Source organism: Notamacropus eugenii, chromosome 2, assembly GCF_028372415.1.
Source record: "Notamacropus eugenii isolate mMacEug1 chromosome 2, mMacEug1.pri_v2, whole genome shotgun sequence".
Classification (NCBI taxonomy): Eukaryota; Metazoa; Chordata; class Mammalia; order Diprotodontia; family Macropodidae; genus Notamacropus; species Notamacropus eugenii.
In genome coordinates, this window is record NC_092873.1 from 234,762,020 (window position 1) to 234,776,434 (window position 14,415).

General features: G+C 40.3%; 2 protein-coding genes across 2 annotated transcripts in view; both read right to left on the minus strand.

Annotated features, from left to right (window-relative positions):
• The window catches only part of LOC140526967 (utrophin-like), a 77,252-nt gene extending 62,857 nt beyond the window's left edge, over nucleotides 1-14,395 (minus strand). The window contains exons 1-2 of the mRNA XM_072643581.1: nucleotides 14,260-14,395; nucleotides 5,263-5,457 (exon numbers count right to left, since the gene is read on the minus strand). Of these exons, the coding sequence (XP_072499682.1) occupies nucleotides 5,263-5,457; nucleotides 14,260-14,310 (246 nt within the window). The 5' untranslated portion in view covers nucleotides 14,311-14,395. The remainder of the gene's footprint in view (nucleotides 1-5,262; nucleotides 5,458-14,259) is intronic.
• On the minus strand, nucleotides 1,930-4,525 carry LOC140526969 (transcription initiation factor TFIID subunit 7-like). The gene has a single exon (XM_072643585.1). It carries the CDS (start codon nucleotides 3,717-3,719, stop codon nucleotides 2,640-2,642), a length of 1,080 nt encoding a protein of 359 aa, XP_072499686.1. The 5' UTR covers nucleotides 3,720-4,525; the 3' UTR covers nucleotides 1,930-2,639.
• Nucleotides 14,396-14,415: the final 20 nt, after the last annotated feature.

Below are 14,415 nucleotides of genomic sequence, written 5' to 3' on the forward strand. Positions count from 1 at the left end.
TCTCTGAGCGACACCACATGATCAAGTGAATGGTGGCTACAAAAAGGATTTCTTTGCATTCAGTGCCTTCCCCCTACCCAACCCAAACCCATAGGACTCCCCACTAGGCAAGTATCCTGCAAAGTTGGAACAAATTTGGCTTACAGGACATGAAAACAATTCACATGAGTGTAAAGAAGGTAACACAATGCGTGGGAGAGGGAGACACTATAAGTACTAACTAGGATTATGAGCTTCTTCATTGGATGGCACCGCTATACAATGCCAATGGTGATGAGATGCCCAATTTTCCGTGTTAGGTATTTTGGAATTGTATTCAGTAAGCCTGAAGTCACCTAATCAGTAATGGGTTTGTTTCAAGTTTCAAATACATAATATTGTTTCAAATTGGTAAACTATTGTATTAGTTCCAGAAAGTATTGGATTTTCCTCAGTCTAGAGGAAGAATTACCATAGGGTGAACAGGCAGACCCTTCTCTGTGGTTCTTGTCAATTCCTCTTATTCTGTAAATTTTCCTGTGTGGACAAGTTCATCAGCCCAGGAAAAGAGCTTGTTTGGGTTACAGAGTTCCTAAACAATGAGCTTGGCTTGCTGAGAATGTGCAAATTTATGTATTACATACAAATATATTTATCTGTATATTACATGCATGTATACTATTATATAGAAATGATTTCTAATGATTGGTCTTTACACCAGGATAAATGTAAATTCAAGAAGGAAAGAAAAACAGGTGAAAGATGTTCAGGGAAACTTCTTATGCATGAAAGTTATGGTAACATTTTTATTGCTCCATTAAGAGTAAAAATAATTCCATCTAGCCCTAAGCTGAGTTTGATGAAACTTGCCATTTAAGATAAAAGCTCTTGGGCCTATAACTGATTTTTTTTTTTTTTTTAGTTTGAATTTAGGTATAGTTGTATGCATTAAATCAGTACTCCACCATCTGAGAAAAATGCCACAGGCTACTCAGAGGCGATGTGATATACTCAACTGCAAACGACAACAGGGGGAGGTTTGCTTCTGGGACAACCTTGGCACAGCCTAGCCTGGGATCCTCCTGGCTCAGTTTCCCCACTGTGTTCCTTTGAAAAGGAATGTTTCCCAACGTGATGATTTCCGAGTCTGGCTATACAGTGGAATTGTTACTGCACGGTTGATAAACTGTGACTCCTACCAAAAGTCAAACAGAGCTAAGGATATTTTATCTTGTGATATGTGCTATGATCAGGTCCCTACTTCTTCCTTTTATAGCAAATTTCTATAAACTAAGCGAGTAGTCAGTAAAGTATATGAGCAAATGTAAGTATGTGAGATCTTGCTATTTTGATCTAAATTTACAGTCATTCCGTGGCCTAAGCAAGAATTGTGAGCTTAAAGTCAGGAACCTCTTTTGTTTCTGTTTCAGGAATGAGATTTCAGTACAGTTCAAAGACAACATAAGGTTGTAAAATGTTTCAAAATGATGTGAGAATAACTGGGTACTGGTCCAGTTGATTGAGGAACCTAGCTGTCATTCTATTAATTACTAAAACTAAATCAGAAACATCTTTAGTTTGGTTTGGAAAAGAGAATTTCAGTGTCACCCATTTTCTTAAAGTGAGGTAACCTATGGAATATTTTGCAATATTTTGTTTTACATTAATGGAAAACTCAACTTTATGATGAACATGTTTCCTTATGAAAAAGTTACTGATATGTACTATTTTGTAATCCTCCAAAGTTTTTTTTTTTTAATTATAACTGAAGTAAAAGTTAGCCTCTTATGAGTATATTCATTTCTTTTCTTTTCTTTTTTTTTTTTAGGGAGTCAAATCACTCTTTAATGTAGTTGGAAAAACTTCACAGCATGAAGAATTAACTTGGAACTCTTATAGTAAGTCCAAGGTGAGTCAGAGTTAAACAAAAATGTAACATGTAACACTAGAAAACAGAATACCATCTTTATCAGCTGTGAAGGGTAGATGCAAAATACAGCCTTAAAAGTTGCCAAACATGGTCTATCACTTTCTTATATCTTATAAGATTCTACAACATATCACAGAAATAACTGTTCATTAATCCACTGAATATCAACATTAATGAAGTAAAAAAAAAAAATGGAGACATATGCTTGGTAGGAAACAACTTTTGTTACAGACACGAATGTCTGTCACTTGTATTTGCTGTGACAGTTATCTACCACTATATAACATGCTCCTCTACATAAGAGATTTAGAACAGTTGAGAAACTAAAATGTACACAAAACAAGCTTTACAGCATCTGTCCTCTAATCTTTTTATAGTTGAATTGGTTCTTACCACAAAGTAACAGTTAAGTTCTGATTTTGAGAAGGAAAACCTTGAAATAAATGTGGGAATTAGAGGATGAACTATTTGGTCTATTAATCCCAAAACTCTTCTACAACCAGTCTTCTCTCACCTATCGCCTTCTACTTATTAGTGTGTAAGTTTCTAGCAAAATAAACAGTGTTACAGAGAGAGAAATGGGATGAAGTCAAAATAGGAAACAGAAAAACGGTGAAATGAAAATAGTCAAATTTCCACATTAACAATGTATATTGTCCTCAACCCAAAGGATGGAATGTGAGCCATTTACCAATGTGAGGACAACAGTGAATTTGCAGGCAGGGACCTCTTATTTCTCCAGGAGTGATTCTAGCTGTTCCTGCAAGGAACTGAGCTGTTGTTTCTCTCTTTCTTCCTGCTGTTTGAGCTCAACCAGCACAGCCTGTAGATGGGTCTTGAGTGCCAGATTTTCTACTTTGATGATAAGATCTTCCTGTCTTTTTGCTCTTCCTTGAGTTTCTTGGAGTTTACCTTTCATCATATCAGTCTGCTTCTGAATTCCCAGGACCATCTGATTTGTTTCCTCATTTTCTTGGCGCTGTTCATCAGATTCATCAAGCTTGTCTTGTAGTTGCCTCTCTAGGTCTTCCTCAGTGTCAATGATGCTTATATCTTCATCATCATGAGGATCTCTTTCATCTTCCTCTTCACTACTGCTGCTAATATCATTAAATATCTCCCGAAGCTCATCATGTTCTGAGGAGCCATGGCCCTGCTTATGACTCATTCCTGGAGATGAAATTTCTAGGCCTGCTAGGGAAACTGGGTTGTCCACTTCCTTTGTTTCATCTTCTGCAATCACCTCCCATCGGGTACTGACAGCTTCTGCATCTGTACTGAGAAGCCTCTTTACTTCTTTTTCCACATCTGGTGATTCAATGTACTTCTTTTTGGCTGTCTTACGGAACCTCCTCTTTCTGACATTCTTCAGAGGCAGAGTGATACCATGGTTCCAGATGAATTTCCTCTCCCGGTCCTTATCTTTTTTCTTGCTTGCTTTTGGATCAGTGGTGGCAACTGGTTCTTCTGGAGGCGGGTAAAGATCCCCATCCACACTGCACACAAGCATCTGGCAGATATCTGCTGTCTTATAAAAGGTTTTTTTATCTATAGTTTTCAAGGATTCAGTAATGCAGGGCAGGTCAACTACCTTAGCAGCTAATGGGGCATCGTCCACATGGACAATTCCATGATGTCCATCTGCATGTAGTTCAATGGTCAATTTATCTTTCAGGTTGACACTTCCAGACTGTATTGCCCTTCTCACAGTGGAAGCATAATCTGGAGGCAGACGTAATATGAATTGGCTTTCCAACTCATGGGGAGCATCTTCTTTGTTCTTGCTCATTTTCTGTTTTGTAACAGTCATTTCCTTTCGTCTTACTCCACAATAAATGACTATCACTCAAAATCCTATGCTCTGGGTTTAGGTCCCAAAACACTCCTCTGGCATTTTCTTGGGAGACAATGGAGGCTGTTTTGTGGTAGACCCAGGCAAGTCACAACCTGGCTAGGCCTCCCTTAAGTGTCTTCACCTCAAACGAGCAGGAATCACGAAGAACGCAAACACCGCGCTCCCGCCCCTGCACCTGAAGCATATCCATTTCTACAATTCCTTAACTCAGGGGTGGAAAGCTTCTACCTGCAAGTGTTGTAACTTGCATTTTCATGTAAAGGGTTGGATAATCAGTAGCATCCGATCCTCTTAAAGAAAACTGGAATCAAAGTGCACATTTTTGAGAAACTAATAAAATCAGATAATCCTGTATATCAAATGCAAATGATTCTAATGGGGATCTTGGTTTCTCCTTATAATTGGGCCCTACATACTGAAGAGCCAGATTTGTGTTTTCCAGACAACAGGCCATTGCTCACCTACACTTAGGTGAACAGTAGATTCCAGCCCATACCCACCCATGATCCCCAAAATGTGGCCTATGCTCGGTTCTGGGAGAGCTCTGGGAGAGCTTTGAGGCAGGGACAGCTTCTATTCCTCTTTGCATCCAGAAGAAGCTACAGAAAACTGAGACTTTCATCCCTTTTCCCAAATGAATTTGGGATCCAGCTCTTTGAGGAGAGAATGATGGAATGTAGCCACTGTACCCACCCCCAATCTCCCAGCTTCCCCATGTGCTTAATTCTCTCACTAGCACAGCAAGTGTGTCCATTACCTCAGCCACTTAACACATCCATCTAGTCTCAGACAGGATCCCAATAGTCAGTCATTAAGAAAGCACCACCAAGAAGGTGCTGAGCAGTGGAGGGCTGCGCAGGAATGGCAAAGAGCTGTTCTTAGATGAACTTACAATGTAGAGAGGCTTGTTATAATATCAATATTATCCATTAATACCATCCAGTGTCCTTTTCTGTATATATTCTGGGTAACCGCATGACTAGTTCCACCAAGGCTAGGAACCCTGTCCATATCAATAACCTCATTCAATATTTTAATATTCATATATTCTGTAATGACAATTGCATCTTTTGCTCTATAAAAAGCCCTGTCTTGCTTTGCGAAGCTGCTGGTCCCTCTAAGGAGCCTAGTCTACTTGTTGAGAGTATAATCCTTAATAAATGCTTTGGCATGGGTTGGAGATTGTCTGAGTCTGTGAATTCTTTTGAGACTGCCGCACAACACACCTTGAAACACTGTTTAACAGTTTCATAACATGTCCCTAACTTTGCAAAGCTTTGCAAAGTTTTTGTACATAATCAATATTACCTACAAAACTTTAAGAAGCCTAATTATATTTACCCAGAAGAGATAGGAAAGAGACAGGATTGTTATATCACCAATTTTGGGTGCCATTTCACTTGGCTGCAGGTCAAAAAATACATGGTTTACTTTAAACAAATTGCTATCTCAAAATGTCATTTGACTGCTCCTCTTCAAATATAACGTTGACAATTACCTTTACTGACTCTTCCTGCGCAGAGAACTGTTCCGAGAAACCACTGCTGAGATTGGTAAAACTGAGTAACACTTCTAGGTGCGCCATGGAGAGTAAGACTTTGTTAATTTCGAGATAATCTCTAGGGAGGGGAGTGGATCTATTTCCACACAGATGTGGATGATCAACTGTAACACTCTGCTCAATGGGGGTCACCTGTAGAAAAAAAAGGAATATGGTTAATACATACTCATATAAAGGGAACACACTGCAAATTATAGTAAGCTGAAATCAAACGAAAAAAGCACTTCTAAGTTACTACTCTATGGTAGACATTGTGGAAATGTACAAAATTTAAAATGGAATAAAACAAACCATGTTCTCAAGAAGCTTACATTATATCAAACCAAAGTGCTACCGTTCCCAAAGACATTAAGAATTTTTAAAACAATATATTTACCAAAAGCAAAATGTTAGAGAAATAGTTCTTTTGGTAAAGCAAACCTGCACATATAAATACTCTAATACAGTATTTAAAAATCTGCACTCCTGCAAACTTCTAGCAATCTCATTTCAGTATTGACTTGAAATACACTATAAAACAGAATCTAAACATTATTATAATGACCAATCAACAAAGTACATTTGGAGAGGAAATTTTCTTCCTTATTTCTCATTTATATCACAAGCTATAACATTTTTCAAATCCTCCACTAATACTACACAAAATTATAAAGGGCTTTTGTATGTTTTAACCTGAATTCTTAAATATACTTCCTTAGGAACTACTATAAGAGGGAAATAGAGAATGGTAAAAATTATATTTTGAAGTTTTCTAGTTACAGTTCTACCCTCAAACAACCTCTCCTCCTTTGATGTCAGCATCACACAAATATAATCAGGATGAAGAAACTATTCGGTTGGTGTTTCTTCTAAAAAATATGCTTTTCAGTTAATGGAAAGTTCACCTGTGCAGGAACAGAGCTCAAATTTCACATAAAAGCAGCAAGGCACCAAAAAAAAAAAAAAAAGAAGCAAAACAGAAAAGGACTTAAGTATAGAAAGTTACTACAGTGACAGGGAAGATCAAAGCACAAACTAGGAGGAAGACAATAGTGTAAAAATGACTCCTTGTAAAACTCAAAGAAGAATGTAATTTGGTCTTAGGTCCAAAAAGAACTCTTAGAAGAGTTAAAAAGGGATTTTAAAAAACAAATTAGAGAAACAGAAAAAAAATTTTATTCTCCTTTCTCTTTCCTTTTTTCCTTTTCCTTTCCCTTTCCCCTTTATTCTTTTCTTTTCCTTTCCCTTTCCTTTTTTTCTCTCCTCCATCCTTTCATCCTCATTTCTGTCTCTTTTCTGTTTGTTCTTTGTTCTTTGCTTTCCTTGCCTTCCCCTCCCTTCCTTCTTCTTCCCTTCCTTTCCTCTCCCTCTGTCCTTAGAGGGTATTATACCGTTACCTTGCAGTAAGATACTCAGAACAAAAGAAAGGAAGCTGGTATCACAGAAACCTGGAAGTGTTTAACAGATTAGATTTTTTACACTCACAACATTTCATTGTTGATGATGTAACACTGAGCCCCACCCAAGCCCCCACCCCCAGCTAGTCCTCACTTTTGTCCAGAGGACCACTCAGAATGAATGTTAAAAAAAACAACTCTCTGTTTTGGCTAGAAACCCTGAGGTTCCGCCCCCTCCTATTTGATTTTTTGACAATATAACAAGAGACCTTTCTTTACTTCAGAATAGAGGGGTAAAGTGTAAGAAGACATGAACACTAGGAAGGCAGGGTGTGAAGGGCTTTGAATACCAAACAGTATTTGATATTTTATACACTCTACCACACTTGACATTGATCACTTCTATTATGACCTACTGTTTGGATTTTTATCACCCTGTTAGCCGAAATTCCTGTCCTGAGCTACACAAAAGGAAAGATACTATTTCTTTCCCCATTTTTCAGATCTCTTTGGAATAGAGACCCAGTAAGGTATACTGCTGGATCAAAGGGTATGCACATTTTTGAGGCCCTTTGAACATAGTCCTAAACTGTTCTCCAGAATGGTTGGATCAGCTCACAGCTCCACCAACAATGAATTAGTGTGCCCACTGTCCCACATCATCTCCTAGGATAAGTTCATCAAATCACAACTCACCCCCATGTTCCTAATTCCTCTAATTAGAGGGTTCAAAGGTGAAGTACCAAAACTCCTACCCATACTCCCAGGGCTCCTGCTCCACCATCCCTCTTTCTGGCCTCCATTTTGTATATTGTCCTGATGTGACAGTCCTCTTCCAGAAAGAAGGACAAACAACAACCTCTCAGTAGTACAAACTGCCCCCCTCCTCCTTTCCCTTTTCCTTTCCTTCCCCTCTTCTTCCCATTTATCCTTGCCTTTTCCTTTGCTTCCCCTTGCCCTTTCTTCTCCTCCTTTCCTTCTCCTTTCCCTTTTTCTTTTTTTCCTTTTCTTTCCCTTCCCCTCCCTTTTTCTTGCCTTCCTTTCCTCTCCCTATGTCTATACAGGGTATTATACCCTTACCTTCCAGTAAGATACCAAAAAAAGGGCAATGAGGAGAAGGGAAGCTGGTATCCCAGTAACCTGGAAAGTGTTGAACAGATTAGATTTTCTCCACTTATATCACTCTATCCTTGATGATGTAACAATTGGGCCCCACCCAAGCCTCCACCAAGTCCTCCCTTGGATTCAAAAGACCACTTGGAATGAATGCAAAAAACGGCATTTGTTTTGACCAGAAACCCTGAAGTTCTGTCCCTCCTAGACTGTTTTTTTGACAGTATAAAAAGAGACCTTTCTTTACTTCAAAACAGAGGAATAAAGTGTAAGCAGACATGAAAACTAGGAAGGCAGGCTCTGAAGGGCTTTGAATACCAAACAATATTTGATATTTTATAGACTCTACTACACTGTACATTGATCACTTCTATTGTCACCTACTGTATAGATCTTTATGACCCTCTTAGCCAAGTTCTTGTCCTGAGGTATGTAAAAGGAAAGATACTATTTCTTTCCCCATTTTGAAGATCTCTTTGGGATAGAGACCTAGTGGGTATATTTCTGGGTCAAACGGTATGCACGTTTCTGTGGCCCTTTGAACATAGTACCAAATTGTTCCCCAGAATGGTTGGATTAGCTCACAGCTCCACCAACAATGAATTAGTGTGCCCACTGTCCAATATCATCTCCTAGCATAAGTCCATCAAATCACAACTCACCATCATGTTCCTAATTCCTCTAATTAGAGGGTTCAAAGGTGGAGCACCAAAACTCCTACCCATACTCCCAGGGCTCCTGCTCCACCATCCCTCTTTCTGGCCTCCATTTTGTATATTGTCCTGATGTGACAGTCCTCTTCCAGAAAGAAGGACAAACAACAACCTCTCAGTAGTACAAACTGCCCCCCTCCTCCTTTCCCTTTTCCTTTCCTTCCCCTCTTCTTCCCATTTATCCTTGCCTTTTCCTTTGCTTCCCCTTGCCCTTTCTTCTCCTCCTTTCCTTCTCCTTTCCCTTTTTCTTTTTTCCTTTTCTTTCCTTTCCCCTCCCTTTTTCTTGCCTTCCTTTCCTCTCCCTCTGTCTGTACCGGGTATTATACCCTTACCTTCCAGTAAGATACCAAAACAAGGGCAATGAGGAGAAGGGAAGCTGGTATCCCAGTAACCTGGAAAGTGTTGAACAGATTAGATTTTCTACACTTATATCACTCTATCCTTGATGATGTAACAATTGGGCTCCACCCAAGCCTCCACCAAGTCCTCCCTTGGATTCAAAAGACCACTTGGAATGAATGTAAAAAACGGCATGTGTTTTGACCAGAAACCCTGAAGTTCTGTCCCTCCTAGATTGTTTTTTTGACAGTATAAAAAGAGACCTTTCTTTACTTCAAAACAGAGAAGTAAAGTGTAAGCAGACATGAAAACTAGGAAGGCAGGCTCTGAAGGGCTTTGAATACCAAACAATATTTGATATTTTATAGACTCTACTACACTGTACATTGATCACCTCTATTGTCACCTACTGTATAGATCTTTATCACCCTCTTGGCCAAATTACTGACCTGAGGTAAGTAAAAGGAAAGATACTTTTTCTGTCCCCATTTTGAAGATCTCTTTGGGATAGAGACCTAGTGGGTATATTTCTGGGTCAAAGGGTATGCACTTTTCTGTGGCCCTTTGAACATAGTACCAAATTGTTCTCCAGAATGGTTGGATCAGCTCACAGCTCCACCAACAATGAATTAGTGTGTCAGCTCTGCCATATCCTCTCCTGGGATAAATCCATCAAATCAAACCTCACCCCCATGTTCCTAATTCCTCTAATTAGAGGATTCAAAGGTGGAGTACCAAAACTCCTACCCATACTCCCAGGGCTCCTTGCTTCATCATCCCTCTTTCTGGCCTCCATTTTATATATTGTCCTGATGTGACTGTCCTCTTCCAGAAAAAAGGACAAGCAACAACCTGCCATTAGTACAAACTGCCCCACCTCCTCCTTTCCCTTTTCCTTTCCCTCTCCTTCCCATTTTTCCATGCCTTTTCCTTTCCTTCCCCTTCCCCTTTCTTCTCTTCCATTCCTTCTCCTTTCTCTTTTTCTTTTTTCCTTTTCCTTCCCTTCCCCCTCCCTTTTTCTTGCCTTCCTTTCCTCTCCCTCTTTCTACAGAGGGTATTATACCCTTACCTTCCAGTAAGATACCAAAACAAGGGCAATGAGGAGAAGGGAAGCTGGCATCCCAGTAACCTGGAAAGTGTTTAACAGATTAGATTTTCTCCACTTATATCACTCTGTCCTTGATGATGCAACAATTGGGCCCCACACCCACAAAGTCCTCCTTTGGGTCCCAAATACCACTCAGAATGAATGGAAAAAATGCATCTGTTTTGGCCAGAAACCCTGAGGTTCCTCCCCCTCCTAGACTGATTTTTTTGACAATATGAAAAGAGACCTTTCTTTACTTCAAAAGAGAGGAGTAAAGCGTAGGAAAACATGAAAACTGGGAAGGCAGGCTGCAAAGGGCTTTGAATACCTAACAATATTTGATATTTTATATATTCTACTACACTGTACATTGATCACCTCTATTGTCACCTACTGTATAGATCTTTATCACCCTCTTAGCCAAGTTCCTGTCCTGAGCTATGTTAAAGGAAAGATACTATTTCTTTCCCCATTTTGAAGATCTCTTTGGGATAGAGACCTAGTGGGTATATTTCTGGGTCAAACGGTATGCACATTTTGTGGCCCTTTGAACATAGTACCAAATTGTTGCCCAGAATGTTTGGATCAGCTCACAGCTCCACCAACAATGAATTAGTGTGCCCACTGTCCCACATCATCTCCTAGGATAAGTCCATCAAATCACAACTCACCCCCATGTTCCTAATTCCTCTAATTAGAGGGTTCAAAGGTGAAGTCCCAAAACTCCTACCCATACTCCCAGGGCTCCTGCTCCACCATCCCTCTTTCTGGCCTCCATTTTGTATATTGTCCTGATGTGACAGTCCTCTTCCAGAAAGAAGGACAAACAACAACCTCTCAGTAGTACAAACTGCCCCCCTCCTCCTTTCCCTTTTCCTTTCCTTCCCCTCTTCTTCCCATTTATCCTTGCCTTTTCCTTTGCTTCCCCTTGCCCTTTCTTCTCCTCCTTTCCTTCTCCTTTCCCTTTTTCTTTTTTCCTTTTCTTTCCTTTCCCCTCCCTTTTTCTTGCCTTCCTTTCCTCTCCCTCTGTCTATACAGGGTATTATACCCTTACCTTCCAGTAAGATACCAAAACAAGGGCAATGAGGAGAAGGGAAGCTGGTATCCCTGTAACCTGGAAAGTGTTGAACAGATTAGATTTTCTCCACTTATATCACTCTATCCTTGATGATGTAACAATTGGGCCCCACCCAAGCCTCCACCAAGTCCTCCCTTGGATTCAAAAGACCACTTGGAATGAATGCAAAAAACGGCATTTGTTTTGACCAGAACCCTGAAGTTCTGTCCCTCCTAGATTGTTTTTTTGACAGTATAAAAAGAGACACATCTTTACTTCAAAACACAGGAGTAAACTGTAAGCAGACATGAAAACTAGGAAGGCAGGCTCTGAAGGGCTTTGAATACCAAACAATATTTGATATTTTATAGACTCTACTACACTGTACATTGATCACTTCTATTGTCACCTATTGTATAGATCTTTATCACCCTCTTAGCCAAGTTCCTGACCTGAGGTATGTAAAAGGAACGATACTATTTCTTTCCCCATTTTGAAGATCTCTTTGGGATAGAGACCTAGTGGGTATATTTCTGGGTCAAAGGGTATGAACTTTTCTGTGGCCCGTTGAACATAGTACCAAATTGTTTTCCAGAATGGTTGGATCAGCTCACAGCTCCACCAATAATTAATTAGTGTGTCAACTCTGCCATATCCTCTCCTAGGATAAATCCATCAAATCAAAACTCACCACCATGTTCCTAATTCCTCTAATTAGAGGGTTCAAAGGTGGAGCACCAAAACTCCTACCCATACTTCCAGGGCTCCTGCTTCACCATCCCTCTTCTTGCCTCCATTTTATATATTGTCCTGATATGACAGTCCTCTTCCAGAAAAAAGGACAAACAACAACCTGTCAGTAGTACACACTGCCCTCCTCCTCCTTTCCCTTTTCCTTTCCTTCCCTTCTCATTCCCATTTTTCCTTGCCTTTTCCTTTGCTTCCCCCTCCCCTTTCTTCTCTTCCATTCCTTCTCCTTTCTCTTTTTCTTTTTTCCTTTTCCTTCCCTTCCCCTCCCTTGTTCTTGCCTTCCTTTCCTCTCCCTCTTTCTACAGAGGGTATTATACCCTTACCTTCCAGTAAGATACCAAAACAAGGGCAATGAGGAGAAGGGAAGCTGGCATCCCAGTAACCTGGAAAGTGTTTAACAGATTAGATTTTCTACACTTATATCACTCTGTCCTTGATGATGCAAGAATTGTTCCCCACACCCACAAAGTCTTCCCTGGGGTCGGAAAGACCACTCAAAATGAATGTAAAAAACTGCATCTGTTTTGGCCAGAAACCCTGAGGTTCCTCCCCCTCCCAGATTGATTTTTCTGACAATATATAAAGAGACCTTTCTTTACTTCAAAAGAGAGGAGCAAAGTAAGAAGACATGAAAACTTGGAAGGCTGGTTGTAAAGATCTTTAAATACCAAACAGTATGTTATACACTCCACTACACTGTACATTCATCACTTCTCCTACTGCAACCTTTTGTATAGGTCTTTATCACTCTGTTACCCCAAGCTCCTCTCCAGAGCTATGTAAAAGATATAAAAGAGAGTAAAAGATAGTAAAAAGATGTAAAAGATTCCTTTTCCCTTTTTTAAGATCTCTTTGGGATACAGACCCAGCAGGGGTATTGCTGGGTCAAACAAAGGATATGCATATTTTATGGCCCTTTAAACACAATATCAAATTGTTCTCCAGAGTGGTTGGATCAGCTCACAGGTCCACCAACAATGAATTAGTGTTTCCACTGTCCCACATCATCTCCTAGGATAAGTCCTTCAAATCACAACTCACCACCCTGTTCCTAATTCCTCTAATTAGAGGGTTCAAAGGTGGAGCACCAAAACTCCTACCCATACTCCCAGGGCTCCTTGCTCCATCATCCCTCTTCTTGCCTCCATTTTGTATATTGTCCTGATGTGGCAGTCCTCCTCCAGAAAGAAGGACAAACAACAACCTGTAAGTAGTAGAAACTGCCCCACCTCCTCCTTTCCCTTTTCCTTTCCTTCCCCTCTCCTTCCCATTTGTCCTTGCCTTTTCCTTTCCTCCCCCTTCCCCTTTCTTCTCTTCCTTTCCTTCTCCTTTCTCATTTTCTTTTTTCCTTTTCCTTCCTTTCCCCTCCCTTTTTCTTGCCTTCCTTTCCTCTCCCTCTGTCTATACAGGGTATTATACCCTTATCTTCCAGTAAGATACCAAAACAAGTGCAATGAGGAGAAAGGAAGCTGGCATCCCAGCAACCTCGAAAGTGTTTAAGAGATTAGATTTCCTATACTTATATCACTCTGTCCTTGATGATGCAAGAATTGGGCCCTACACCCACGAAGTCCTCCCTTGGGTCCAAAAGACCACTCAGAATGAATGTAAAAAACTGCATCTGTTTTGGCCAGAAACCCTGAGGCTACTCCCCCTCCTAGATTGATTTTTTGACAATATGAACAGAGACCTTTCTTTACTTCAAAAGAGAGGAGTAAAGTATAGGAAAACATGAAAACTGGGAAGGCAGGCTGCAAAGGGCTTTGAATACCAAACAATATTTGATATTTTATACACTCTACTCCACTGTACATTGATCACCTCTATTGTCACCTACTGTATAGATCTTTATCACTCTCTTAGCCAAGTTCAAGTCCTGAGGTATGTAAAAGGAAAGACACTATTTCTTTCCCCATTTTGAAGATCTCTTTGGGATAGAGACCTAGTGGGTATATTTCTGGGTCAAAGGGTATGCACATTTCTGTGGCCCTTTGAACATAGTACCAAATTGTTCTCCAGAATGGTTGGATCAGCTCACAGCTCCACCAACAATGAATTAATGTGTCAACTCTGCCATATCCTCTCCTAGGATAAATCCATCAAATCAAAAGTCACCACCATGTTCTTAATTCCTCTAATTAGAGGGTTCAAAGGTGGAGTACCAAAACTCCTACCCATACTCCCAGGGCTCCTTGCTCCATCATCCCTCTTCTTGCCTCCATTTTATATATTGTCCTGATGTGACAGTCCTCTTCCAGAAAGAAGGACAAACAACAACCTGTCATTAGTACACACTGCCTCACCTCCTCCTTTCCCTTTTCCTTTCCTTCCCCTGTCCTTCCCACTTGTCCTTGACTTTTCCTTTCCTTCCCCTTCCCCTTTCTTCTCTTCTTTTCCTTCTCCTTTCCCTTTTTCTTTTTTCCTTTTTCTTCCGTTCCCCTCCCTTTTTCTTGCCTTCCTTTCCTCTCCCTCTTTCTACGGAGGGTTTTATATCCTTACCTTCCAGTTAGATACCAAAACAAGGACAATGAGGAGAAGGGAAACTGGCATCCCAGTAACCTGGAAAGTGTTGAACAGATTAGATTTTCTCCACTTATATCACTCTGTCCTTGATGATGCAATAATTGGGCCCCACCCAAGCCTCCATCACCACCA

Excerpts from the sequence above, each read along its gene's own strand:
- LOC140526969 (XM_072643585.1), bottom strand. The coding sequence starts at position 3,719 with ATGACTGTTACAAAACAGAAAATGAGCAAGAACAAAGAAGATGCTCCC.